At 41.4% G+C, this 27,666-nt stretch overlaps 1 protein-coding gene, 1 long non-coding RNA gene and 1 pseudogene across 3 annotated transcripts in view; 1 reads left to right on the top strand and 2 right to left on the bottom strand.

The window, feature by feature from the left end:
- Positions 1 to 27,666, bottom strand: part of LOC138931167 (uncharacterized) — a 111,424-nt gene that overhangs the window by 13,598 nt on the left and 70,160 nt on the right. The gene's annotated exons all lie outside the window — the stretch shown is intronic.
- LOC138930029 (insulin-like growth factor-binding protein 3 receptor pseudogene) lies at positions 744 to 1,462 on the bottom strand (annotated as a pseudogene).
- Positions 21,009 to 27,666, top strand: part of CUL4B (cullin 4B) — a 32,416-nt gene continuing 25,758 nt past the window's right edge. Inside the window, exons 1-3 of one of the 2 annotated variants that reach the window (XM_070292061.1) lie at positions 21,009 to 21,200; positions 21,954 to 22,499; positions 24,614 to 24,729. In XM_070292061.1, the coding sequence (XP_070148162.1) occupies positions 21,173 to 21,200; positions 21,954 to 22,499; positions 24,614 to 24,729 (690 nt within the window). In that variant the 5' untranslated portion in view covers positions 21,009 to 21,172. The remainder of the gene's footprint in view (positions 21,201 to 21,953; positions 22,500 to 24,613; positions 24,730 to 27,666) is intronic. The other variant, XM_070292060.1, reaches the window with a different exon arrangement.

Raw genomic sequence — 27,666 nt, 5'->3', positions numbered from 1 at the left:
TTTCTCAAATTTTTGCCACCCTTCCCCTAACCAACACATCCTACTTTATATATAAGATACAAAGGAAGATTGGATTGCCTGGTACCAAACATACAACTTACAACTGTCTACCCTCATCCCATTCCATTTAACTTTTTTTTTGTTTGTTTTCTTACTGTTTCTTTGCTCACCGCTATTTCTATTTCACATCATCCTCTTCTTCAGATTCATTTATTTCATTTTGCTGTAACTGGGCTTCCGTGTTGGCTCAGACAGTAAAGAATCTGCCTTCAGTGCAGGAGACCCAAGTTCAATCCCTGGGTAGGGAAGAGTCCCTGGAGAAGGGAATGGCAACCCACTCCAGTATTCTTGCCAGGAGAATCCCATGGACAGAGGGGCCTGGTGGGCTACAGTCCATGGGGTTGCAAAGTGTCAGACACGACTCAGTAACTAACACTTTCACTTGCTATAATATTTACCTGAGTAATTCATAAAGGTTCTGAATATGCCTACAATGTGTTCTGAATATATCAGAAAATTAGAATCTGCAAATTGGAGCTTTGTTCCTTGTATTACTTCACTCCTCATCCTTCCCCACTCAGGGCCAGTCGTTCTATTTATTTATTTATTTATTGAGCAAAAAAGCCTTTTATTTCCTCCCACATTCCAGCTCTCCACTTTTGGTAACATCTCTTCCAACTCAGAATCAAAGCCCAAGAAGTTGATCCACATCTGAGAGCGAGACAGGAACTAAGCCAGAGCCCTCAGAGCCGGGTTCTAGACCAGTGAGACTCCCGGCATGGATGGAAGCATGCTGCAGTGAGACAGCAGAGGCCACAGAACAGAATCAGGAAGAAGCCCAAAACCAGCAGCCGAGAGCCACGCAGAACCAGCTTCTCCGAGGTGAGCAACTTGATGAGCACAAGACCTTCGTGGCTCCAGATACTGACACACTCCTCAGCCATTCTAGGACTCAGGGTGGCATTTCCTGCTCCCTCCTCTGAGCAGGGTATCAGTGGCTGGCTGGAGGGCAGGATTTCTGGAGTAGTACTAAAATACAGGCAGGTTCCTGGGGTCCTTTTTGTGATCACCCTGGCCGTAACAAGGACCAGCTTTCTTGCAAAAGATCCTTTCAATCCCATCTGACTACCCTGGAACTGGGCTTGGAATGTCTGGCTCTTGTTCCTGTCTGGACCATCTCCGAAGTTCAAGGTGGCCAGTAAGCCCATGACATGAGACCCACGCCCCTTCCCTGTGACTGTCCCATTCACAGGGCACAGGGTCAGCTGGCCAAAAGATCTTAATAAGGAGACCCAGTCCTGGGAGATGTCAGGGCTATGCAGTCAGTTCTGTGGGTGAGGAGGAAGCCACCAAGACCCAGGCCAGAAAGGCCAAGGAGCAGCAGGATCAAAGTGGCACAGACCAGAGGTGGGTGGTAGGTCAGGCAGAGATGCAGGTAGTGCCCTGCCTGGCCAATGCCCATGGAGAACAGAGGGATCTGAGCTTCCGGGAAGAGCCTGTGCTAGCAGCCGGGCCGAGGCCGGCACCCCTGAGATGTCACACGTGGAGTCTCAAAGGGACGGGGTCCGTGCTCCCACCTGGTCACCCCACCCAGCCTCCCAGTCATTCTATTTACAGTCATCCCACAGGATCCACAGAGGATTGGTTCCAGGACCGCAGTGGATGCCAATCCTCAGATGCTCAGCTCTCACATAAAATGGCATGATATTTGCATATAACCTATGCACATCCTTCCCTGTACTTTATTATTATATTTTGGAGTGTATTTATTTATTTTTATTGAGGTAATGTTGATTTATAATATTAACTAAGCTTCATATGTATATTATATTTCTACTTTTGTATACCCTACAACATGCTCACCACCAAAAATTTAGTTTCCATCCTAACAGTTTCCATAACCTTACAGTTGATCCCCATTTCATCCTCCCCACCTTCCTCTGGTAACCACTAGTCTATTTTCTGTGTCTATGTCTTTGTTTTTGGTTTGATTTGTTCATTTATATTGTTGCAATGGAATATGCTGCTGCTGCTGCTGCTGCTGCTAAGTTGCTTCAGTTGTGTCTGACTCTGTGCGACCCCAGAGATGGCAGCCTACCAGGCTCTTCTGTCCCTGGGATTCTCCAGGCAATAACACTGGAGTGGGTTGCCATTTCCTTCTCCAATGCATGAGAATGAAAAGTGAAAGTGAAGTTGCTCAGTCGTGTCCAACTTTGCGATCCCAAGGACTGTAGCCCACCAGGCTCCTCTGTCCATGGGATTTTCCAGGCAAGAGTACTGGAGTGGGGTGTCATTGCCTTCTCCGTGCAATGGAATATACTCAGCCATAAAAGAGAAATCTTGCCATTTTGCAACAACATGAATGAACCCTGAGGTTTTTATGCTAAGTGGAACAAGTTAAATGAGAGAAAGACAAATACTGTATGATTTGTACTCATGTGCAGAATATAAAAAACAAATAAAAATCAAAACAAAATCAATAAATTAAAAAACTGAAGGATGGTTGATTTACAGTATTATCTGTTACAGGTATACAATACAGTGATTCATATTTTTAAAGGTTATATACCATTTAGAGTTATTATTAAAATTCCCATGATACTTTAAATCACCTCTGGGTTACTGATAATACCTAATACATATCAATGCTATGTAAATAGTTGTAAATACAATGTAAATGCTATGTGTATAGTTGCCCTCTCTGCAAATTCATGTTTTGCTTTTTAGAACTTTCTGGATTTTTTTCTATCGAAAGTCTTGGTTCTTCTTTTTATGTTGTAGGCTTTCTGCAACTATTTCTGGTAATCTTTTGTTGTCTGTGCATATTAGTGAATAAGAGACAAATTGATTAGCAAAAATAGGTTGCCTGGGTTCCCTCTGCAGTTGTGTGTCTCTGTCCCCTCTCCTTAGCAGAAGGTCTTTGTATAAGTGGGTTGTGTGTGTTGAACTGTCAGGCTCCCCCTTAAGGTAAGTGCTTCTGCCGGAGTCGGAAAGGGCCATTCTCCTTACTCCCTGCAAATTGCCAAAACAGTTTTACTCTGGCAGTGGAGAACGTTATAGTGTATTTCTCTCCTGTCCAAAGTTGCTTCTCTCTTTTTGTTTTTCCATATATTTTGTGGAAGTCCAGATTACATCAAGGTCTGCTGTTTTGTTTTGTTTTGTTTTGTTTTGTTTCCTAGGATGCTGTATTCACACTAGCAAATTTTTGGAAGCAAATAGCTCACTTTCTTTAGTGTGAAATTTTAGGCTTTAACCTTGGAATGGGTTGGGGAAGGGGGTGTAGGACTGATCACAAGGGGGCCCAACTGATCCTTCTTTCCTGAATTCAATTCTTTAATTGACAGGAGAGCCTCTCCTCCTCTTTGCATTTATTCATTCTGAAATTTTATTTTCTCTGGATTTAATCCAATAATTTTCCCTTGCAGGTTTTGAACTGGTCTCCTCCTTCTCTTTTATCATTATGATCATATTCAATTTCTACCCTCAAGGGATCTTCACAGTTTCTGAACTGCTGATGGTACAGTTTGCTTTAATTATACCAGTCTTGGTCCTTTGCTATTCTGATGTTTTAAGAGATTTGGAGAAGAGAGGATGGAGACAAAGCTACAAGCACTTAGGCCGCCATCTTGATCTAATTTGAACAAAGTCATTTTCTTCTGTCAATTTGACTGAGGCAATGATAGTGGCTCACTCTGAGAGACAAGGGGAAAAGGCCTCTTCCAGTTCTGGCTTCTGATTAGTCAAGATTTCTAATAAGGGTGCATTAAGATTGAGAAATCCAGTTATCTGCATGACAGTGCTTCTGAGAACGCCAAGGTGACAAATAGCAGGCATGATCTCAGAGCAGAAAAACTGTACACAAAAAAAGTGCCCCCTTTCGGTGAGCTGATTAGAAAAAGGCACTCCTTTGGGTTGTTGTTGTTTAGTCTATAAGTCATGTCTGATTCTTTGCGACGCCATGGACTATAGACTGCCAGGCTCCTCCTGGGATTTTCTAGGCAAGGACACTAGATTGGGTTGCCATTTCCTTCTTTAGGGAATCTTTCCACCCACAGGATGCAGAGCAAGAGGGGACAATACCTTAAGGGTATGAGGTGTCTTTCACAGGTTTCAGAAATGTTCTGAAACTGACTAGTGATGGTTACATGTATCTGGAATTCGATAAAATCATTGAATTTTATACCTTGAAGGTGTAAATTGTATGGTATGTGCATGTGTGCTCAGCTGCATCTGGCTCTTTTGTGACCTCATAGGCTGTAGCCCACGAAGCTCCTCTGTCCATGGAATTCTCCAGGCAAGAATACTGAAGTGGGTTGCCATTTCCTCCTCCAGGGGATCTTCCCACCCCAAGGATGGAAATCAAGCCTTTTATGTTTCCTGCATTAGCAGGAGGGTTCTTTACCATTAGCATCACCTGGGAAACCCTTTAAACACATAGAAAAGTGTAAAGAATTTCACAATGAACACCAATATACTCCCCAGGTAGATTGTACAATTAACATTCTATTATTATATTCCACTAGCTTTATTTTATTCTAACAGTACTGGAAATAGAAATAGGAAAAAGAAGTATCCCATTCACAATAGTGGAAAAGGTATGTGTGAAACATCAACCAGCAAGACAAATAGTTCAGCTCAGTTCAGTTCAGTTGCTCAGTCGTGTCCGACTCTTTGCGACCCCATGAATCGCAGCACGCCAGGCCTCCCTGTCTGTCACCAACTCCCAGAGTTCACTCAGACTCGCGTCCAGCGATGCCATCCAGCCATCTCATCCTCTGCCGTCCCCTTCTCCTCCTGCCCCCAATCCCTCCCAGCATCAGAGTCTTTTCCATTGAGTCAACTCTTCGCATGAGGTGGCCAAAGTACTGGAGTTTCAGCTTTACCATCATTCCTTCCAAAGAAATCCCAGGGCTGATCTCCTTCAAAATGGACTGGTTGGATCTCCTTGCAGTCCAAGGGACTCTCGAGAGTCTTCTCCAACACCACAGTTCAAACGCATCAATTCTTCGGTACTCAGCCTTCTTCACAGTCCAACTCTCACATCCATACATGACCACAGGAAAAAAACCATAGCCTTGACTAGACAGACCTTTGTTAGCAAAGTAATGTCTCTGCTTTTGAATATGCTGTCTAGGTTGGTCATAACATTTCTTCCAAGGAGTAAGCGTCTTTTAATTTCATGGCTGCAGTCACCATTTGCAGTGATTTTGGAGCCCCCCCCAAAAAAGTCTAACACTGTTTCCCCATCTATTTCCCATGAAGTGATGGGACCAGATGCCATGATCTTCGTTTTCTGAATGTTGAGCTTTAAGCCTACTTTTTCACTCTCCTCTTTCACTTCATCAAGAAGCTTTTTAGTTCCTCTTCACTTTCTGCCGTAAGGGTAATGTCATCTGCATATCTGAGGTTATTGATGTTTCTCCCGGCAATCTTGATTCCAGCTTGTGCTTCTTCCAGCCCAGCATTTCTCATGATGTACTCTGCATATAAGTTAAATAAGCAGGGTGACAATATACAGCATTGAGTACTCCTTTTTCCTATTTGGAACCAGTCTGTTGTTCCATGTGCAGTTCTAACTGTTGCTTCCTCCCCAAATTTAGCTGTCCCTAGACAAAGGATCAGGAAAGAAGCAACCTAGCAAGACAGAACAGTTTAGAAATCTGATGTACTCTAGCCAAACGCCACGGAAAACCTGCGCCCACCCCTCAGCCTTGCCACCCTAGGCAGGCTACCTCGAGGCTGCCATCTCATTTTTTCCACCCCAGCGCTCAGTAGAGACCACGTGAGGAGCCCCTCCCTCTCCACTGGGATGGTGTGCAAGAAGACCCTGAGGGGAGTCAGAACTTTCCCACTCATTAGTGTTAGTTCAGGAAGTGCACTGGTCTTGAAACGGAACAACTTTGGTTGACTTGCTGATGTCCCATAGGTATTATTATAAGAGTGAATAACTCAGACTTTGGGAAACAAACATATCCATCGACAGTAGATCTTTTGAGTTGTTCCTTTTTTGGCGCTCACTAGGCTGCAAGAGGGGTTTCCTCTGAAGGGATAGGTCAGATTTGTTGTCAATTATCCTTGAAACCCAATAAGTCCACGGGAAATCCAACCTTGGTAGGCAGGACTTAACGCGAAGGTTGGGCACTTGCAGCTTAGCGCGACCTTGTGAGCCCTGAGGTTTTTAGATAGAAGTAGATAAAACAACAAATAACAACCAATCCTGTACATCCCCCTAGGACGGTGAGTGAAGTGGCTCCTTTGAGATTGGGTAACGCGGGGAGGGTTTCATGTCTGAATTTACTGACATGGACCTACTTTTTCGGCCAAGAGACCCTAAGTGGTGCCACATTTTTAGTCAAGTTTTCAATTATTCTATATGTTGTCCTTTCGTTCGTCACTCTCAAACTTTTAGAAGAGGGAGATTATAGAGTTACACCTTTTATTAACGTGCAGGATGGAGAATTAAAGGCAAAGTATGTGAGAGAGTATCTGTTAGAAAACTGCCTCCCATAGGTGGGTAGCCCTGATGAGGTCACAATAGAATCTTTAGAGACCTGGCTCAAATCACAAGTGAGCTCATAATTTGGAGAGCCCCCAAGATAGTTGCGGGACAGTTGGAGGGGAGCCTAGTCCTATGCATTCAAGCCAGCGGGGGCTCAAGCCATAGGGAAAAACAGGTGTTTTTTTCTACCTTCCCGCTCTCACGAAGCCATCGTAATTTGAGGTAAGATTTGAAGGGCTAGGTCAGACTTCCAGTTGAAGATGTTTGAACAGATGTGTTTTTTCTCCCCCAAACTAGCTCTCAATGAAAGAAGAGAAATAAGAATAGATCCATAGCCATAGGGAATCACAAGGGAAGGGTATGATTAGTGGGTGGGAATTGTGAGGGTTTTCTTGAAGATAGGAAACAAATATGGTAAAATTAGTTGGGAAACCAGTCATTGAATCCATAAGGCCATAGAGATATGGGAGAGGGCAGCTGTAAAACCGAATTTTCTGTTCTTTAACCTAGCTCCCAAATATAGATGATGTCACAGTCACCTGGATCACTGGATGGAAATGACGATGGAGCTGTCCCAGAAGGCAGTAAAAGTGGGGCATTTACTGGTGAGTAAATGAACTTGTAACACTTTAAGTCCAAATAATTGTTAAGAATATGTCTAGGAAGTTTGAGTCAATTACCGAGTTATTCCTGAGAAGATCAAATATAATGAAACCTTTAATAAAAAAATTAATAGCAAGGTGGAAATTAGTTTCCCCTAGAGGGATCAGCTGGAGAAGGCAATGGCAAGCCACTCCAGTACTCTTGCCTAGAAAATCCCATGGATGGAGGAGCCTGGTAGGCTGCAGTCCATGGGGTCGCACAGAGTCCGACACGACTGAAGCGACTTAGCAGCAGCAGCAGAGGGAGCAGGGGATGGTGATCAAGTGGGCATTTCTGCTTTTACTTTGTTGTGGTTGTTTCAGTGAGAATGAACTCATGTAATTTTACAAAAACTTTACAATAAAGTTTGATCATATTTAGGTTGCTAATGGTGTGCACAATCAGTGGTCATTCTGATGGTGGGTGTGTATCTATAATATTCCTTAACACTAATATAGCTGTCTATCAAAATTTAAATATACCTTCTGCCTGACCCAATTCTATTTCTAATATATCCTCAGAAATACTTCTACACAGGCACGAAGGTATATGTTACAAGATATTCATTGTTTGTTGTAGCAACAATTGGAAGTAACCAAATGTTCCAAAATAGGGGAATGGTTACATAAAATGTAGTATGTTTTTATTATGAAATAGTATGCAGCCCTTAAAAAGAATTAGATAGACCTTCATGTACTGTCATGAAAAGATCTCCAATGTATATTAGGCTTTAAAAGCAAATTGTAGACCTATACATATAGTAATGATACCATTTAAAAAACACTAAAGCTTTCTATTTGTATAAATATATATATATATATACATAAATACTGAGGAAAGCTATACACAAAACTTAGTGAACAGACACTTCCACTTTTTATCCTGTATTCTTCTATACTTTGTATTTACAAAATGTTTGTGTGTCATTTGTATAAATAAACAAAACTGACAGATAAGCATCAATAGAATAGAAATAGTTCATAGAGCTTCCCAGCCACTAATAGCTAAAAAAAAAAAGGAAAAAGGAAACTCAGTCAGTCCAGCAAAAGTAAGGAAAGGGGAAAAAGAAACAATGAAGTGTGATGATTAGAATTTTTTTCTTAAATGACAGGGATATGTACATCCATAAACAGTTGTGCCTTGGTATCCACTGGGGATTGGTTCCACGATCCTGTCTCTGCACACCCCCTCCTTCCCCCACCCCCATTCCCCCATCTCCCCCCCATCTGCCACCCACTACCCCTGGAATCCCCTGATGTTCAAGTCTCTTGTTAAAATTGTGTAAGTCTCATGTAAAATGTTGTAGTATAGTCTGAACTCCACATATGCTAATGTGAACTGGCAGATACAGAGGGCTGAATGTACTATGCTGCCCGTAAAAATGGTAAGGTGAATTCTATGAGTACTGACACAAAAAATGTCCATGGTATAGTATTAAGTGAAATAAATAGTCACAGAACAATTCATACAGTGTGATCTATTTTTTAAAAAAGCAAAAACCCTGTAAATAGCTAAATATATCGAAAAAGATATTTAATTAGAAAACCGTTAAACTGAAGTTACCTTTGGGGATTGGAAGAAGGTGTCACCTTTTTTGTAGTCAAAAATTATTGAGACTTGGACATCTCTAAATGTACAACTGATCGTATTACTCTCTTCCCTGCTTGGAGCCCTTCAGTGGGTTACCCATGACCTAATGGATTGAATCCAAATCCTGGAGCATGATGTACAAAGTTCACCATGATCTGAACCCTACCTGACTGTCTTCATCTCCTACCATCCTATTGCATGCGAGTTGCACAGCATGTCATGCTTGCATTTGCTTAAATGCACCATGCTTTTCCTCAGACTTCCATGTCTTTGTACACATTGTTGCCTTTTTCAGTTAACCTGTAGGTTTCTAGATGGCACCATCCTGATATGACAAATTAAGTGCAGATTTGTAGAATAACAATTCCAAGTCCCCATCTTGTGGACTATGGAAAGTCTATTCTTCCACAAGGTTGGAGGGCGATTCCTCAAGCTCTGGAGTAATTTTGAGGAATCCATAAGTAATGTATAAATATTCAAAAGATCAGTCCTAGTTGTCATTTGTCATCTCTGCCAGGTATTCATTCTCTAAACTGCTATGCTAGCGTTCAACTGATCATCGCTTGCTGTCTTTATACTTTTTAAAACTTTTTATATATAATTTTAATATATACAAAAGAATATGTGTGACATGTAATTTATGGAGTGTAATAAAACAAACATCCAAGAACCTATCATCAGCTTAAGAACTAGAACACTACCACTGCTTTTTTTTTTTTAAACAGGACTTTTTTAAAAATAAATATTTATTTTTGGCTGTGCTGGGTCTTTGTTGCTGAGTCTGGGTTTTCTCTAGTTGCGGAGAACTGGGGCTACTCTCTAGTTGAGGGGCATGGGCTTCTCACCGCAGTGGCTTCTCTTGTTGCAGGGCACAGGCTCTAGAGCCCTCGGGTTTCAGTAGTTGTGGCTTGGGGACTCCAGACCAGGCTCAGTAATTGTGGAAATCTCAACCACTAGACAGCCTGGGAAGTTCCTACTAGAACATTACCAATGCTTTTGAATCTACCTAGATTCTCCACCCTCTTGCTTCCCCTAAAGCAATCCCCTATCATGAATTTTGTGTTTATTATTTCCTTTCCATATTTTATTTTTATCACATTATATATATATATCCATGAGTTTTCTTATTTTTGAGCTTTTAAAAAAGTATCAAATTGTATGTATGTGATTTGCTTCTTTTCGTGTAACATTCCTGTGATTTATGGATGTAACTACAAGTTATTTTTTAACAATGTATTATTTTCTTGTGTGAATATACCACATTTAGTCACTCTGTTGAAGAATATTCCCTTGCCATTCTTTGAAATCTGTGTCACAGGTGATACAGACTAGGAACAGAAAATCCTTAGCATGTTTTAAATCATTTTGTTCTTTGTGCCACCACTAAACATTCTCCATATGCCTCTTTTTTAGCACGTAGCATATTTAGGAGCAAGGGTCAGCATTTTTTTTTTCTGTAAAGGACTAGGTAGGAAATATTTCAGGCTCTGCAGGCCATATGGTCTGTTGCAGCTACTGAACTCTGTAGTTTTAGCATAAAAGCAACCACAGAAAATATGTAGATGAATGAGTATGGCAGTGTTCCAATAAAACGTTCTTTATAAAGACAGGCAGCTGGCTGAGTTTGGTCCACTGGCCATCATTTCCCAAACCCTGCTCAAGTTCATCTGAATTCCTGACCACTATCGTGGTCATAATGTGCATCTGTATCATCTCATTTCTTTTTCATTATCTTATTTCCCATGCCTCATCACACCCTCATCCTGCCCTTTGTGATTCTGAGCTCCTGTAGCTAATGATGAGGCCAACTTTTAAGTCCAATTCCTAAATGAGTGTGACTCAAACCAAGAATTATTATCAATAGCCACAGTTGCAACAGCAAGTAGGGTACAGAAGTAAGGTCCAGTACTAAGAAGTCTAGGAATTGCTATATCAGATTTGAGGCTGGGATGCTGCCTTGATTTCTCTCCTGAGCATTCTGGGGTTTACAGTAGGACTAAAGCTATTCCCTGAAAACTAGTTTCCTTGCAATTTCCTGAATATGCCTTATTCTCTCTCACCTTCAGGATTTAAAGTGAAAGTGAAAGTTGCTCTGTTGTGTCTGACTCTTTGACATCCCATATAGTTCGTGGAATTCTTGAGGCCAAAATACGAAAGTGGGTAGCCTTTCCTTTCTCCAGGGGATCTTCCCAACCCAGCGATCAAACCCAGGTCTCCCGCATTGCAGGCAGATTCTTTACCAGCTGAGCCATGAGGGAAGCCCAATGTGCTCCCTACTCTCCTTCTTTATGCCCCCTGCTCATTCACACCCCCCTTGCCTGGCTAATTCCCACTTCCCTCTGAGATTTACTTTCTCTGAAAGCTATTCTTAACTCCCCAGCCCAACCCTTTCTCCACCCCACAACACCCTACCTTCCTAAGCTGTGCAGAAGTCTCTCCTCTGTGTTCCTATTCCAGTTCAGTCCCTCAGTCATGTGCAACTCTTTGCGACCCCTTGGACTGCAGCACACCAGGCTTCTGTGTCCATCACCAACTCCTGGAGTTTGCTCAAACTCATGTCCATCGAGTTGGTGATGCCATCCAACCATCTCATCCTCTATCGTCCCCCTCCCCTCCTGCTTTCAATCTTTCCCAGAATCAGGGTTTCTTCCAATGAGTCAATTCTTCACATCAGGTGGCCAAAGTATTGGAGCTTCAGCTTCTGCAGCGGTCCTTCCAATGAATAATCCAGATTGATTTCCTTTAGAGTGACTACTTTGATCCCCTTGCTGTCCAAGGGACTCTGAAGAGTCTTCTCCAATACCACAGTTCAAAAGCATCAATTCTTCGGTGCTCAGCTTTCTTTATTGTCCAACTCTCACTTCCATATGTGACTACTGGAAAAACCATAGCTTTGACTAGATGGAGCTTTCTCGGCAAAGTAATGTCTCTGCTTTTTAATATGCTACCTAGGTTGGTCATCACTTTTCTTCCAAGGAGCAAGCATCTTTTCATTTCTTGGCTGCAGTCACCATCTGCAGTGGTTTTGGAGCCCAAGAAAATGAAGTATGTCACTGTTTCTATTGTTGCCCCATCTATTTACCATAATGTGATGGGACCAGATACCATGATCTTCGTTTTTAAAATGTTGAATTTCAAGCCAGCTGTTTCACTCTCCTCTTTCACTTTCATCAAGAGGCCCTTTTGTCCCTCTTCACTTTCTGCCATAGGGTGGTATCATCTGCATATCTGAGGTTATTGATATTTCTCCTGGCAGTCTTGATTCCAGTTTGTGCTTCATCCAGCCCAGTATTTCTCATGATGTACTCTGCATACAAGTTAAATAAGCAAGGTGATAATATACCGCCTTGATGTACTCCTTTCCTAATTTGGAACCAGTCCATTGTTCCATGCCCAGTTCTAACTGTTGCTTCTTGACCTCATACAGATTTCTCAGAAGGCAGGTCATGTGGTCTGGTATTCCCCATCTCTTTTAAGAATTTTCCACAGTTTATTGTGATCCATGCAACCAAAGGCTTTAACATAGTCAATAAAGGAGAAATAGATATTTTTCTGGAATTCTCTTGCTTTTTCTCTGATCCAATGGATGTTGGCAATTTGATCTCTGGTTCTTCTGCTTTTTCTAAAACCAGCTTGAACATCTGGAAGTTCTTGGTTCATGTACTGCTGAAGCCTAGATTGGAGAATTCTGAGCATTACCCTGCTAGAGTGTTTGATGAATGCAGTTGTGCAGTAGTCTGAACATTCTTTGGCATTGCCTTTCTTTGGGATTGAAATGAAAACTGACGTTTTCCAGTCTTGTGGCCACTGCTGAGTTTTCCTAATTTTGCTGGCATATTGAGTGGAGCACTTTAACAACATCATCTTTTGCTCATCTCACTTTTCACTTTCATGCATCGGAGAAGGAAATGACAACCCACTCCAGTGTTCTTGCCTGGAGAATCCCAGGGACGGGGGAGCCTGGTGGGCTGCTGTCTCTGGGGTCGCACAGAGTTGGACACGACTGAAGCGACTTAGCAGCAGCAGCTCAGCTGGAATTCCATCACCTCCACTAGCTTTGTTCCTAGTGATGCTTCCCTAAGGCCCACTTGACTTCACCTTCCAGGATGTCTGGCTCTAGGTGAGGGATCACACCATCATGGTTATCTGGGTCATGAAGATCTTTATTGTACAGTTCTTCTGTGTATTCTTGCCACCTCTTCTTAATATCTTCTGCTTCTGTTAGGTCCATATCATTTCTGTCCTTTATTGTGCCCATCTTTGTGTGAAATGTTCCCTTGGTATCTCTAATTTTCTTGAAGAGATCTCTAGTCTTTCCCATTCTATTGTTTCTCTCTATTTCTTTGCATTGATCACTTAGGAAGGCTTTCTTATCTCTCCTTGCTGTTCTTTGGAACTCTGCATTCAGATGGATATATCTTTGCTTTTCTCCTTTGCCTTTTGCTTCTCTTCTTTTCTCAGCTATTTGTAAGGTCTCCTCAGACAACCATTTTGCCTTTCTGCATGTCTTTTTCTTGGGGATGGTTTTGATCACCGCCTCCTGTACAGTGTCACAAACCTCCATCCATATTTCTTCAGGCACTCTATCAGATCTAATCCCTTGAATCTTTGTCACTTCCACTGTGTAACTGTCAGGGACTGCGTTCCTATTACCAGCCTTTATCCACACTGTCCTATAATCATCTTCCTCACCCACTAGGGCAGTTGAGAACTGTTTGAGGGCAAGGGTTGTCTTTGTATACTCAGTGACTGGATCATAACTGGTCCTGAGACAAGGTTTGTTCAGTGTTTGCCTGGATTTGACTAGGAGAAGGAGCTGGATTCAACCTCCAGTGAAGATCACCACTGGCTGAGGGTCCAGCCAGGGGATGGGCTGACTTTCTATAGCCAAATTGCCACTCTCTCCTTGAATGTGCACTGCTTGCTGCTGTGTCCTGTGTACTTGATGATAGCCTGCACTAAATCCAAGGAGCTTGTTCTCCTTTTGGATTTGGCTCACCTCAATAAAGGCATTGTTTCATTATTCCTCATTTTTTTCTCCTAGTGAGTGGGGCTCTGGACATTTTTTTCCTAACTTGTCTATACTTGAAACAATTTTATGGCATATCTCCTTACTAAATTATAAACTATGGGAAGTACTGTATTTGGAGTTAGAGAAAAGCTGGATTTGGTTAAGTCTGTGCTTTTTTGGGCTTCCCTGGTGGTTCAGATGGTAAAGAATCCACCTGCAGTATGGGAGACCTGGGTTGGATCCCTGGGTTGAGAAGATCCGCTGGAGAAGAGAATGGCTCCCACTCCAGTATTCTTGCCTGGAGAATTCCATGGACAGAGGAACCTGGCAGGCTGTAGTCTATGGGGTCACAAAGAGTCGCACATGACTGAGAGACTTAAATGTCAGTATTCAAATGTTTGTGACTTTGGCAAGTCATTTTAACCTCCTTCCACAAGCCTGTTTCTCATCTGTAAAATTCAGATGGCACTTGACCTATCTCACAGTGTGGTTATGAGGATAAAATAAGATTGTGTGTGAAAGTGCTTTGGAAAACTGTAAAATCAACTGCGAATGGAATGTTGTATTAGTTCTGTATTCCCTTCTGACATCTAGCACCATGCCTTGCCCAGAGTAGTTTGCTCAATACATTTTTGTTGAATGACCAAATGAATTGGCAAGAGAGATGATGCTATCTGTGGGAATAAAGGACATTTAATAGAATCAGGGAAAACAGATCATTTGGCAATAGAAACATCCATATGGTGAGTGATAATTCAGAAGTTGGGCATTTATGGATAGCTCCAAACCCACATTCCCAATGTCTGCTCTTTGTTTTGCTTTTTTTTAAAAGATGAATTTTCTTTTAACATGACTTTGGCAGCTGAGATAAGCTGTTAAATTTGACTTGAAGCTAAAAATGCAGTCCTTTCAAAGCAGGGTTGGCCCCAGGCAATACTGTGAGGTCAGCAAAATGTACTCTCAGAAATCTTTCCTCCCTTGATGGCAACTTTTCCTCCTACCCATACTGCAGGGCCTGGATAAAGTTCTGTTTACTTCCAAGCATTGAAGACTTTTGTATTATCCTTTGTTTCTAAGAAGCATTCACCTAAAAGGGTCAGGAACTAAGTCTCTCTGGTTAATTTGCATTTGAAAGAAGGATTCCTAGAGATGGACTGTTTTTATCAAAAGGAATAAATAAATAGTTGTGAAATTTCAGGCATTAAAAGAAATACAAAGGGTTATCAGCCTCATTCAGATCACTGTGGTACTTATTTCACCTACTGCTGTGGTCTCAATCCTGGAGTTACTTAGAATCACCCAGAGAACTTCTTAAAAATAATGATAATTGAGATTTAATTCCATTGGACTAGGTTTAGTCAGTCCAGTTGCTCAGTTGTGTCTGACTCTTTGCGACCCCATGGATTGCAGCACATCAGTTCTCCCTGTCCATCACAAATTCCCAGAACTTGCTCTAACTCATGTCCATCGAGTCAGCAAAGCCAATCAACCATCTCATTGTCTGTGGTCCCCTTCTCCTCCTGCCCTCAATCTTTCCCAGCATCAGGGTCTTTTCAAATGAGTCAGCTCTTCGCATCAGGTGGCCAAAGTATTGGAGCTTCAGCTTCAACATCGGTCCTTCCAATGAAATTTCAGGATTGATTTCCTTTAGGATTGACTGGTTGGATCTCCTTGCAGTCCAAGGGACTCTGAAGAGTCTTCTCCAACACCACAGTTCCAAAGCATCAATTCTTCAGCGCTCAGCTTTCTTTATGGTCCAACTCTCATTTCCAAACATGAAAAGTGAAAGTGAAAGTCACTCAGTTATGTCTGACTTTTTGCAACCCCATGGACTACACAGTCCATGGAATTCTCCAGGCCAGAATACTGGACTGGGTAGCCTTTCCTTTCTCCAGGGGATCTTCCCAACCCAGGGATCAAACCCAGGTCTCCCGCATTGCAGGCAGATTATTTACCAGCTGAGCCACCACATGACTACTGGAAAAATCATAGCTTTGACTAGACGGACCTTTGTCGGCAAAGGAATGTCTCTGCTTTTTAATATGCTGTCTAGGTTGGTCATAGCTTTTCTTCCAAGGAGCAAGATTCTTTTCATTTCATGGCTGCAGTCACCATCTGCAGTGATTTTGGAGCCCAAGAAAATAAAGTATGTCACTGTTTCCATTTTTACCCCATCTATTTGCCATGAAGTGATGGGATCGGATGCCATGATCTTCGTTTTTTGAATGTTGAATTTTAAGCCAGCTGTTTCACTCTCCTCTTTCACTTTCATCAAGAGGCCTTTTAGTCCCTCTTTGTTTTCTACCATAAGGGTGGTGTCATCTACATATCTGAGGTTATTGATATTTCTCCTGGCAGTCTTGATTCCAGCTTGTGCTTCATCCAGCCTGGCATTTCGCATGATGTACACTGCATATAATTTAAATAAGCAGGGTGACAATATACAGCCTTGATGTACTCCTTTCCTAATTAGAAACCAGTCTGTTGTTCCATGTCCAGTTCTAACTGTTGCTTCTTGACCTCATACAGATTTCTCAGGAGGCAGGTCAGGTGGTCTGGTATGCCCATCTCTTTTAAGAATTTTCCACAGTTTGTTGTGACCCACACAGTCAAAAGCTTTAACATGGTCAATAAAGCAGATGTTTTTCTGGAATTCTCTTGCTTTTTCAATGATCCAATGGATGTTGGCAGTTTGATCTCTGGTTCCTCTGCCTTTTCTAAATCCAGCTTGAACATCTGGAAGTTCTTGGTTCACACACTGTTGAAGCCTGGCTTGGAGAATTTTGAGCATTGCTTTGCTAGCATGTGAGATAAATGTAATTGTGCAGTAGTTTGAACATTCTTTGGCATTGCCTTTCTTGGGGATTTGAATGAAAACTGACCTTTTCCAGTCCTGTGGCCACTGCGCTGAGTTTTCCAAATTTGCTGGCATATTGAGTACAGCACTTTCACAGCATCATCTTTTAGGATTTTCAATAGCTCAGCTGGAGTTCCATCAACTCCACTAACTTTGTTCATAGTGATGCTTCCTAAGGACTAGGTTCAGACCTGGGCATAGATGTTTTTGGGGAACCTCTGATTTAAACCTAAATTGGCCCTGCTTTTGAGAGAAGGAAAAGCTGAATGCCATTGGAAGATTAAACCTTAAAGTAGGATGGAGGTAGAAAGACTCAACTCCATAAAAAGCAAGTGCCTGGTAGCACCAAAGGAAGTAGTCTGTGACTGATTTGTCCCCCACTCCCAAACCCCCAGGGGAAACTGCCTGGCCCTGTTAGTCCTTAAATCTACTTTCCAGATGGTTCACAGGTAGGACAGTGCATAAAATTTCTGAAACAAGGGGATAAATACTCTAATGGTTGCTATACCCAAGTCAGTAAATCTTCAGTTGATAACTTTAGAAATGATATAACATAGAAACGATCTTGTTTTTAAAAATGAAATGTGTCATTTATTTACATTTTACTGAACATCATAGATTCAGCATTTGTAATTAAATTCCTTGCTTTATAAAGCAATTCCAGGATGGGCAAAGGGTGAATACACAGTGTATAGTTGGAGCATCATTGCCTAAGCTTTGGCCTCCTCAGTCATCCCCCAGCCGTCCCTTGTTGCTGATAGCATAACAAAGCCCTTATTATGATAAAATTTTTACTATGTCACCATTGCTTGGTTTGACGCATCTGTATTTCTCTCCTTCAAAGATTGTCCTTCAGAAAAATGGATAAAGAACATGCACCACCTTTTCCCCAGAAGTTGTCTTTTCTGGACACATTCTTAAACAAGGCTTGCTGCAGAAACATGTTTCTGAGCAAGCACTGTCTGCTGGTTTTAAGGAAAATCCCACCCATGAATAACAAGGCTTCAAAGAGTGACTATTCACTGACAAGCCCCTCCTCAGAGATGTCTAGAGAAGAACCCAAACCAAGCACCCTGGGGAATCCCTGTGATCAAAAAAGGAAAACTGCTTACACTCTGCCTTTTTAGAGAGATGCCTACAGAAAAAGAGGGATGGACATTAGATAGTTCTGTCTTTATTTGTATCTCTCCCTTTATGCATATATTTACCTTTATAAACAGTTACAGATTTATTTATTTACTTGATTAAAAGAAGGCCGGTAATAATTATACTTCATCTGGCGGTATTAAGTTTAATTAATGTTTCTAAGGTATGAGTTCAACTCACAAGTTGAAAGATTCTGTGTACGGAATATGTGTACAGTGCCCAATTGGGTTTAATCTGATAATGCCATAAATGTATGGTGTCTACATTGCACAACTTTATTATTGTGGTTTCATTGAGTTAACCATGAAAAACATATTTTACTGTTGAGAATGTCTTTAATATTTGTTGACAAACATTTCGGTAGACACCCAGGTGGCGCTAGAGGTAAAGAATCCACCTGCCAATGCAGGCGACACAGGAGACAAGGGTTTGAGCCCTGGGTCGGGAAGATCCCCTGGAGGAGGAAATGGCAACCCACTCCAGTATTCTTGCTTGGGAAGTCCCATGGACAGAGGAGCCTGGTGGGCTACAGTCCATTGGAGTCACAAAGAGTTGGACACGACTGAACATGCACGCATGATTGTATGTTTTGGTTAGCCCCAATTAGTTGATTCTTGACATCAAAGATATTTTACAAAGCAACGTGGGTTTTTCTTCCTTTTAAATTGGTCCAAAGTTCCAAAAAGACACAAAGTTCTAGTTGTCATACATTACACAGTAATATCTAAGTTGGTTTGTGCCACAAAATGTAAATGTTAAATTTTTTAAATTACATAAATTACATATCCATACTAAGATGTGCTAAATATGTAAGAATCGACCTGGACAAAATAAAGGTTGTAAAATGTCAAAAGGAAGATTTTTATTAATCAAAAAGAAAAAATATTTTCCTCTAAATCTCACTTAAGGATATTTCATGGAAAACTTAACTAGGAGGTTAGCTACGGGGTCATTCAAAGTGAGCCTAGAGCTCAAGAGCCAAGTATCTGTGCTTTTAGAGCTAACATGTAACACGGAAGACTGAAGGGCTTAGATAACCACGTCAGATTGGGAGCTATTATTACAACCACATAGTTGAATATTAACAGGACTCGGCTATCCTGTATGTTAGTATAAAAGTTTATCTTTGTATGGCACTAAGATTTGTAATTTTTTAAATAGCTAGCACTTCCATACATCCTTCTAAGAAATATAATTACATGAATTGGAACATGGCCTACTTTTTTTTTTGTTTTTGGTCTTGAAAGGTCCCTGGTTAAACTGCAAATCCTCCTAGAAACGGTACCACTTTTGAGCTATTATCAGTTGGCCCACCCATATAACCTTCTAAGGAATATAACTACATAAATGAGAATGACCTTTATCATTTAGTCCTGAAAATTGGCCAGTTAATCTTCCCTGATGAAGACATGGTGTTATTTTATTCTCATTCAATGAAATATTCAACTAAATAAGTATTTACTCTGTATTTACAGTTGTTCAGCACCATGTGAAATGTGAGACACAGTAAGGGAGGGTTTAATATTTTGGGACACCTTCCCTGGCCTTAAGAGCTTACATGTCTCATATTGGGCAGGAAGAACAACATGGCACATTCAAAACAAATAGGAGCCCAATCTTTCCCCTTTGAGGCCTCTTATCTCTCTTCTCTGTGGCCCTGGGCCCTAAGTTCCATCAGAGCCTTGCTTTCAGCCTGTTGTCATCAAACCGCACACAGCTGGATAGTGGCCCAAGGTGGTACCTTTTCTAGGAGGATTTGCTTTTTAATGAAGGACTTTTTTTTTTTTAATGAAGGACTTTTTAAGACAATAAAAAGTGGAACTGTGTAAACAAAATTAGAAACTGACTTATTCTTAGGATTCTGATTTGTCTGTCTCAAACTATACAATACAAACTGCTTTTATTCCCTCACAATCCCGTTACTACCCTGCTTTTAAAAGCCCAGTTTGGTCTCCATACTGTCTACTTTGGCCTGCAGGGTAGACTCCAAAATTTTTTACTTCACCTGCCAGGCATCCTTGAGCCTCATATTTCTTACTTCCAACCAGACATACTATTTTCCAGCCTCACTGCATTTTTCATATTTCCATAAAGAGGCCAGGTCGTTTCACAGCTCCCTGCTTTGCCCCTGTTTCCACTGCCCAGGGTGCCTTTCAGTCCTCTCCCCTCGTCTTTTTGGCAGCTCCCTCTTTGAGACCCAACATAAACTTCAATTCCTCTGTGAAGCTCAAACTATTCTAGACTTCTCTCAAATGTCTTTCACCTGTTCCCACGGAACTTTGTACGTTGGTTATAGTACTGTTATAGAAACTTAATTTTGAAACTCTTCTCCCACTGCTTCTCAGTGACAGGACCTGGTATTGTGTCTGGCATACGAAGTGTTTCGGTACATGCTCCTTGAATGTTTCTGTGGTTAGGAAGAGCAACAGGTTGGGAAATTTAGTTTTGTTTGCCAGGTTCTCCTACCTCCCCTTCCCCAATACCCTCGGGTTAAAGAAAAACTCCCAACAAGGGATTTACGTGGCTTATTGTTGTTAATATAACCAAATTTAAAGGTTTGTTTTTAGGATTAATGTTTTAAATTTTGGGCTTGTGTACTATATTGGTAGAAAACATTGACTTTTACCGATATTGCTCTCTTAAAATGTCTGGAGAAATAACATGAACCAGGATTTCGTAAAAAGAAGTGGCTTTGTTTAGTCTGTAAATTACCGACCGGGTTAACGGCTGATGGGAGTTGGAGCTGGGATTGGCCCTAGGAATTGTGCTAGAGGGACGTGTTAGTTACCTTCCTGTTTCTTGGCCTTAAAATGCACCCTTTTAACTCTAGCCAGCCATCTTAGAGAATGCTTCCGGTAGGGTAGGAAGGTAACAGGATTTGCATGTATGTTACTGAGAAAAGTATCAAAACTCAGTATTGAGTCAGCGCTGTCCTTGACATGAAAGAGAAACAATGTATAGCTCAACTGAATGAAACACTCATTTATCTTCTTTGTATCTAAGCTCTTTTCCTTTTCCTGTCCTATCTTAACATCTTGACATCCTCCCTAGCATCAGGCATAATGGCATGACTATGTTTTCCTCCATTTCGAGTTACTCCTCTCGCCTTGCAACCCCTCCTTATTCCTTTATCTCTTTCAAAGTTTCTATTCTCCGTTCCTTTACTTTTACTCCCTCCCTCCCTCTTATTTTCCCAGCTAGCTCACCCCGCCCCTCACCGTCACCACCTTCCCTCCCCTGCAGACTCCTTCCCGCTCCTGCTCCCGCCACCACCCCTCCCTGCCCGCCTCGCATTCTGGAAGCTCCAATCCGGAGCTCCGAAGGTGTCTCGAAGGCCCGCCCCCTCCTTCCTTTCCCCTTCTCTGCCCCCCCTTCTCCCTCCCCCCCCCAAGTCCTGCAGACCTGGGGGCTTCGGGATCTGGGCGCTATGAAAAGTGTCTGCCCAGTCACTTCCGGTAAGGGCGTTGCGGTGCGAAGCTTCCCGCGGGACCTTTTAGGAGAGGGTGGGAGTTATCGGTGGGCCGGGGGAGGAGAGTGCTGCCTAGGCAGGGGAACTGGAGAGGGAGGGGTAGGGAGAGCGAGTGCGAGGGCAGAAGCGCGAGCGTCTCCGGCGCCTCAGCGGCCCCTTTCCCACCGCCTCCCCCCACTCCAGCTCCCCCGCCCCCCGGGCGCCTGCAGTGGTGCTCTCCACCCCCCCTTTCGCGGACTGACGCCGCTCCTCCCTCGGCGCCGCGTGACCGGAAGTGGCGCCATCTTTAGCCTCCTGTGCTATTGACAATAACAAGCTCCGGTTCTCTCCCCCTCCCCCCTCCCCCCAAGCACTGCATCTCCCCTCCCAGAGAGAGGGAGAAAAGGAGGAGGAGCTGCAGCCTCACAGACTTACTGAGTCGCTCCTGCAGAAAGGGGGGGAGAGAGACTGAAAAGCAGGGGAGGGGGACGGCACGGCCGTTTACCTGTCTGCCTCCTCATTCGCTCTCCCCCCTTGTTCTGCTCACTCCTGGTGTCAGCCTATCCTCCTTCCCAAACCCTCCCATTCCCCGGGTGGAGCCCCCCCTTCACTTTCCTTCTCGTCCTCTGTGTTTCTCCTCTCTTTATTCCCTTCCCCCTCTAGCATTGCCACCTTCTCTCCTACACGCACGCAGGCATATAAACGTAGGTTTTTGATGCTCGTCTGCCTGTTGACCCCGCTATTTTCATGTTTCCAACAGGTTTTTCTTCCCCCAATCCCTCAGCTGCTGCTGCTGCTCAAGAGGTCAGATCAGCCACTGATGGTAATACCAGCACCACTCCGCCCACCTCTGCCAAGAAGAGAAAGTTAAACAGCAGCAGCAGCAGTAGCGGCAGTAACAGTAGTAACGAGAGAGAAGACTTTGATTCCACCTCTTCCTCCTCTTCCACTCCTCCTTTACAACCCAGGGATTCGGCATCCCCTTCAACCTCGTCCTTCTCGTGCCTGGGGGTCCCAGTGACTGCTCCCAGCCACGTACCGATACAGAAGAAGCTGCGTTTTGAAGAAAACCTGGAGTTTGTAGGGTTTGATGCGAAGATGGCTGAGGAATCCTCGTCCTCGTCCTCATCTTCACCAACTGCTGCAACATCTCAGCAGCAGCAACTTAAAAATAAGAGTATATTAATCTCTACTGTGGCTTCGGTGCATCACGCAAACGGCCTGGCCAAATCTTCCACCACCGTCTCTAGCTTTGCTAACAGCAAGCCTGGCTCTGCTAAGAAGTTAGTGATCAAGAACTTTAAAGGTAACCAGGGCCAAAATCCATGATCACGTACTCAGGATTTGACACTTGAGTGGTCACGTGCTCTATTTATGCTAATATGTTAAACAGTATAGAGGTGGCCTAATGTTTTATGCATAATCAATGAGGAGGAGGGAGGTCCTTTTTGGGTGGAGGGTTCATTTTCCGGGGGTGGTTAGTATCCTTCTGCTGAAGCGTACACCAGGTATTTCTGTGCAGTATTTTGAGGTCTGTCTCAGCCTGTTGTATCTGATCTGTTATTCTTCATAACATTGACAGTCGGTATGATTGATCCGGATTTTACAGGTGAGAAATTTGTACTCTAAAAATGTTTATTTATTTCAGGTGCATAGTGAATCTTGGCACTGCTGGGATTTTTATTTTTATGCTTCAGTAGGCCATATTATCTAGTCCCTAGAAATTCAGGTAGCAATAGTGATCTTTTGATGTTCCAAGAAGACTTTTGGTTAGATTTATAATGTTGAATACTACATTCTTGAAACTCATGGAAGCAGTAGTTGGAGAAAACCATTTATGATCTCTGCATTTCTTTCCAAAGGTAGGGTTTGGAAGTGAAAAATATTGTGTATACACAGAAGTAGTAACTCTAGTAGTAAGTCATCTATCTTTTTTAATCACTGAAATGGGTTTTAAAGTACTGACCTGCAGCTTTTAGGAGAATTTGTTCAAGTTTTTGAGGTATGTGATTGAGAGTATTGTGAATGCATTGATGCAAATATAAAATCAGCAATTTTGCATAATGTAATTGAGCTGAATTACTTTTTAATCTATTGAGTGTGTTTCGGTTTCTCTGCCTGACTTTTTCAACACCCTAACTGGCAACTAATGCTACAATGTTTATTAAGTGGAGAAGTCAAATGAATGAACTAAAGTAATATTGACCAGATCAGTGCCTTGCGACTAAATACTAGTATTGAGAAAATTAGATTCCCCGTGCTTGTATTTTCACCATTAGCGTAGAAATCAGGAATATGCTCTATTTTGTCTCAAGCAAGGGGATGTTGATTTTTTAACCTTTTCTTTTTCCTATCACTCCCACTCCCACCTCCAGGCTCTCAAGTGTTGTAATCTTGCTGATTTAATAGTAGACCTTTCTGAAGTAAATATGAATTGTAATTGACTAGCTTGTTCACTGTTTTACTTTAAATATATCAATTTAACAGCCAAGGATTTTTAAAGAGATGAGCTATGACCCTAATTGTATTTGTATACTGGTCTCAGAGATTTTGTTTGAGTTTTTGTTTCTCCCCCTCCTAAACTGCAACACATTATTAAGGTATCTAGAAACAATTGCTGGTCAAGGAAGTTTAAATTAAAGCCTGGATTAAGATGTTCCTGTTCATTCTGAAAGTGCTACATAGGTTCTGGAGTTACCAGGATATTTTGATTTTCTTATATTTCATTCTGCTCATAAATGTAGTTTAAATTAAAACATGAATTAAGATGTTTCTCTCCATTTCTGTAGATGGTACATAAATATGGGAGTCAAATAGACCTGAATTAGAATCCCAGTTTTGCCATTGACCATCTGTGGTGACCTTGGGCAAACTTTAGTAAATGAGTCTTCCAGCCTCAGTTTTCCTTAGTTGCAAAATAAGGGTAATAATACCATCCTTAGGTCTATGGGGTTGCACAGAGTCGGACACGACTGAAGCGACTTAGCAGCAGCAGCAGCAGCAGCAGGACATTTTTAGGAAGATTAAGATGTTTATAAAGTACTTTGTACATAACAGGCACTCAGTATTTTAAATCTCAGGTACAAAATTCATGTTGACTTAGGTTTTACACATGATGGAATAGGATCAGGATTAGTTTTATCTGTCATTTTCAGATTTTTATCTTTTGAAACAATTCAGACAATAGAAAAAACTCTCACCTTCAGTTTTAATAGGTGAGATAAAATGACTTACACAGTGTTCTGGCATTTGAAATTTTATTACTAAGCCTAAATATAGTGGTTACTTTAATAATTAGGTATGATAATTATAAACATCACAATTTATGCTTGGAGAGCAATAATACTAGTAGTTTATAGATCCTTTTGTTAGTATATCTTGCATGTTATTCTGATTATCAACCTTTTATATATCATCTAGATAAGCCTAAATTACCAGAAAACTACACAGATGAAACATGGCAGAAGCTGAAAGAAGCAGTGGAAGCTATCCAGAATAGTACTTCAATTAAGTACAATTTAGAAGAACTCTATCAGGTATGTCTGGATGTGGATAACCAGATTTGGTTAGTGTAAATTGAGGCGCAGTGCATATGGAGTTTACTTTCCGAAATGGGTGCTTATGTAGATTTTTGGTTCCCTTCTCATTCCAATTTCTTGATTAATGCATACAATGTTTTATAAACAGACCGTATATTCTGACATCAACTATGGCTACAGTCTGATTGGTATAAATTGGGCTTATCTTGGACCCTTCTAATTAGGATTTACAGTTAGGAGTACCTTGGTATAGTAAGTTTTATCTGTAGTAGAAACCTATAGCTTGGATCCCAAAGATAATTTCTGGTGACATTTTCTGTTGTGATACTTCTTGCTAAGTGGTGTTACCTATAGGAAAGGCCTCAAGAAATGCTGTATACTTTATTCTACCTCTGTCCTGTTAGCATGTTTTTGTCATTTATTTTTCTTTTTCTGTTTGTCTTATCTCTTGGCCTGTTTGTCTTATCTCTTGGCCTACAAGACACACCTTAGCCCCCAAAATGACCAGCAGGTTGTTCATCAACTTGGTCTGAGGTTCAGACTTGTTTCTTTTGTTTAACAAATGGATCTGTCCTTGAAATGTTTAACTTTAAAATACAGTTACTGATTTAGACTTCTGTTACCAAGATACTTTGCCCTACTGTATTTTTGCCACAACCAATTCAAGAAGTTACTTTCCATTCTGGTGTGAACAGTTTGATATTTTTAAAAAGTGCTGCACAGTCCAGTGGCTTGAGTTTTTGTATTGATGAGTATCTTGTAAGAAATTATGTTGGTCCAGTTTATCAAAATTTGTAGTTTTCATCTATTCATTTTAGTTGAAGAAGTAGTATGGTGATGGACAAATAGTGGATCAGGAGTCAAAAGACAAAGGGATCTAGTTTTGGCTGTATTAGCCTGCGATCTTGGGCAAGGTATTAAACCTCTCTCAGCTTCTGTTTCCTCCTCTGTAAACAGGGGGAAGAACTGCTGTATCTATTTCACCAAGTTGCCCATAGGACTCAAATAAGATGTTTGTGAAAAATACCATGAAGCACTATGATAGAAATATAAGTTGATGTTATCACTAGTTATTTCATAAGCCACAGTATGATTTTTTTTACTTACAGTGTGTCAATTGAGATCACCAGTTTCTGTTTATATTTAAATAAAATATATCAGTACATGCCAAACTCAGAATGGTGCCCGCTGCATAGTAATAATGCTGTGTGGTACACACAAGTGTCAGGTAATAGTAGTAGTACTAAGGTATTACTAAGGATAAGCCCACCTCATTTGGCTGTGTTGGTACGTTACACATGTGGATCCTGAGTTGTACAATAATAAATGTAGAATTGCAGTTAGACTTGAAGCGGTTATGTGGTCCAGTGTCTTTTCTTCATATAGTGTCTATGATAGCCTACAAAGTAGGGTTATCTCGTTTAAGCATTATAGAAACACTTTGTGAACTAGATAAGGCAGTAGTTATTATCCCCACTCTGAGGAAATGAAATCTCAAAGGGACTCTATGCACTGGAGAGCATATTGGCAGAGCAGGGGACTTAAACTGAGATGCCCAAATTTTTAGTCCAGTGCACGCACTCCACATGCCTCTGTAGTGCAGTGTTTGAAGCAAATAAGTACTCTTACTTTAGGGGGAAAAAACTCTGTCATCAGAGAAGGTAATTTTTGTTCATACATGCATGTATATGGTGTTTCTTTGGATATGCTGGCATACAGCTTTAATTTCAGTAATGTGTTACATATTTCATGTTTATAACATTTAGTTTCTGAATTTTATTTTTTAATTGGTGGAAAATTGCTTTACAGGGTCATGTTGGTTTCTGCTGTACAACACAAATCAGTCATAATTATATATCCATATATATATATATTCTCTCCCTCTTGAGTGTCCCTCCCCTCCCCTCATGCCACCCCCCCTGGGTCATCACAGAGGGCCAGACAGGGCTCCCCGTGTTCTGTAGCAGCTCCCCACTAGCTGTCTGTTTTACACATGATAGTGTACATATGTCGGTGCTACTTTCTCAGTTCATCCCTCGCCTTCCCCTGCTGTGTCCACAAGTCCATTCTCTACTAGGTTTCATCCACTACCATTTTTCTAGGTTCTATATAAGTGCCTTAATACACGATGCTTGTTTTTAGCGTTGTGATGATTGTAGTTGTTAATGAACTCTATTTACTTTACTTTGAATGTTTTTCCGGAGCTTGTGGGTTAAAAACTATTTTTCCTGATAATTTTTTTTTTTTTTTTGGCCATGCAGTGTGGTTTGTGGAATCTTAGTTCCCTGACTAGGGATAAAACCCGCACCCCCTACAGTGGAAGCACGGAGTCTTAACCCCTGGACTGCCAAGGAAGTCCCTTTTCCTGATAAATTGTTTCTGTTAAATCTCTTTATGTTTCAGGAGCTCATAGCTCACATTTTTTGTGTGTTTTTCCTTTCTTATACTTCGGAACTTCTATCTGGTGTTGTTCAGTTGCATTTCTTTAGCCTAAAATCAGTTATAACTTTTCACTGTTAGCATTTTTAATAATACTTTACTACTTCTGCTATAATCAATCTAAAAGCATTTGTTTCTAGCTCTTTTGTTGTTTTCTACCTTAACTTTGTAAATGCTACTTTGGATTGTTTTCAGAAAAGATTATACTGAGATGTTCAAGTTCAAAAAAAAGGATAAAAAAGTTAAACTGTTTCATGCTATCTGGATTTCAGGTGCTTGCTTGATTTTTGAGTGGTTGAAATGTAATTTAAAAGTACTCTCCTAAAATTGAAACAATATAGAAATATGTAACATACCAAACAAAAGTTCTCCAAACTCCTTGTTCCCCACCTCTCTATCCTTGATGTAAATACTTATTTGGCATATGTCTATGCAGAACTTTTTTCTATGAATGAAAAACCATTTTGCTTTAAAGCATAAGCAGGGAAGTCTTCC

The sequence above is a fragment of the Ovis canadensis genome, chromosome X, assembly GCF_042477335.2.
Source record: "Ovis canadensis isolate MfBH-ARS-UI-01 breed Bighorn chromosome X, ARS-UI_OviCan_v2, whole genome shotgun sequence".
In the NCBI taxonomy this organism is placed as follows: Eukaryota; Metazoa; Chordata; class Mammalia; order Artiodactyla; family Bovidae; genus Ovis; species Ovis canadensis.
Note: the sequence above shows the minus strand (reverse complement) of the source record. Positions and strands in the feature narration are given on the sequence as shown.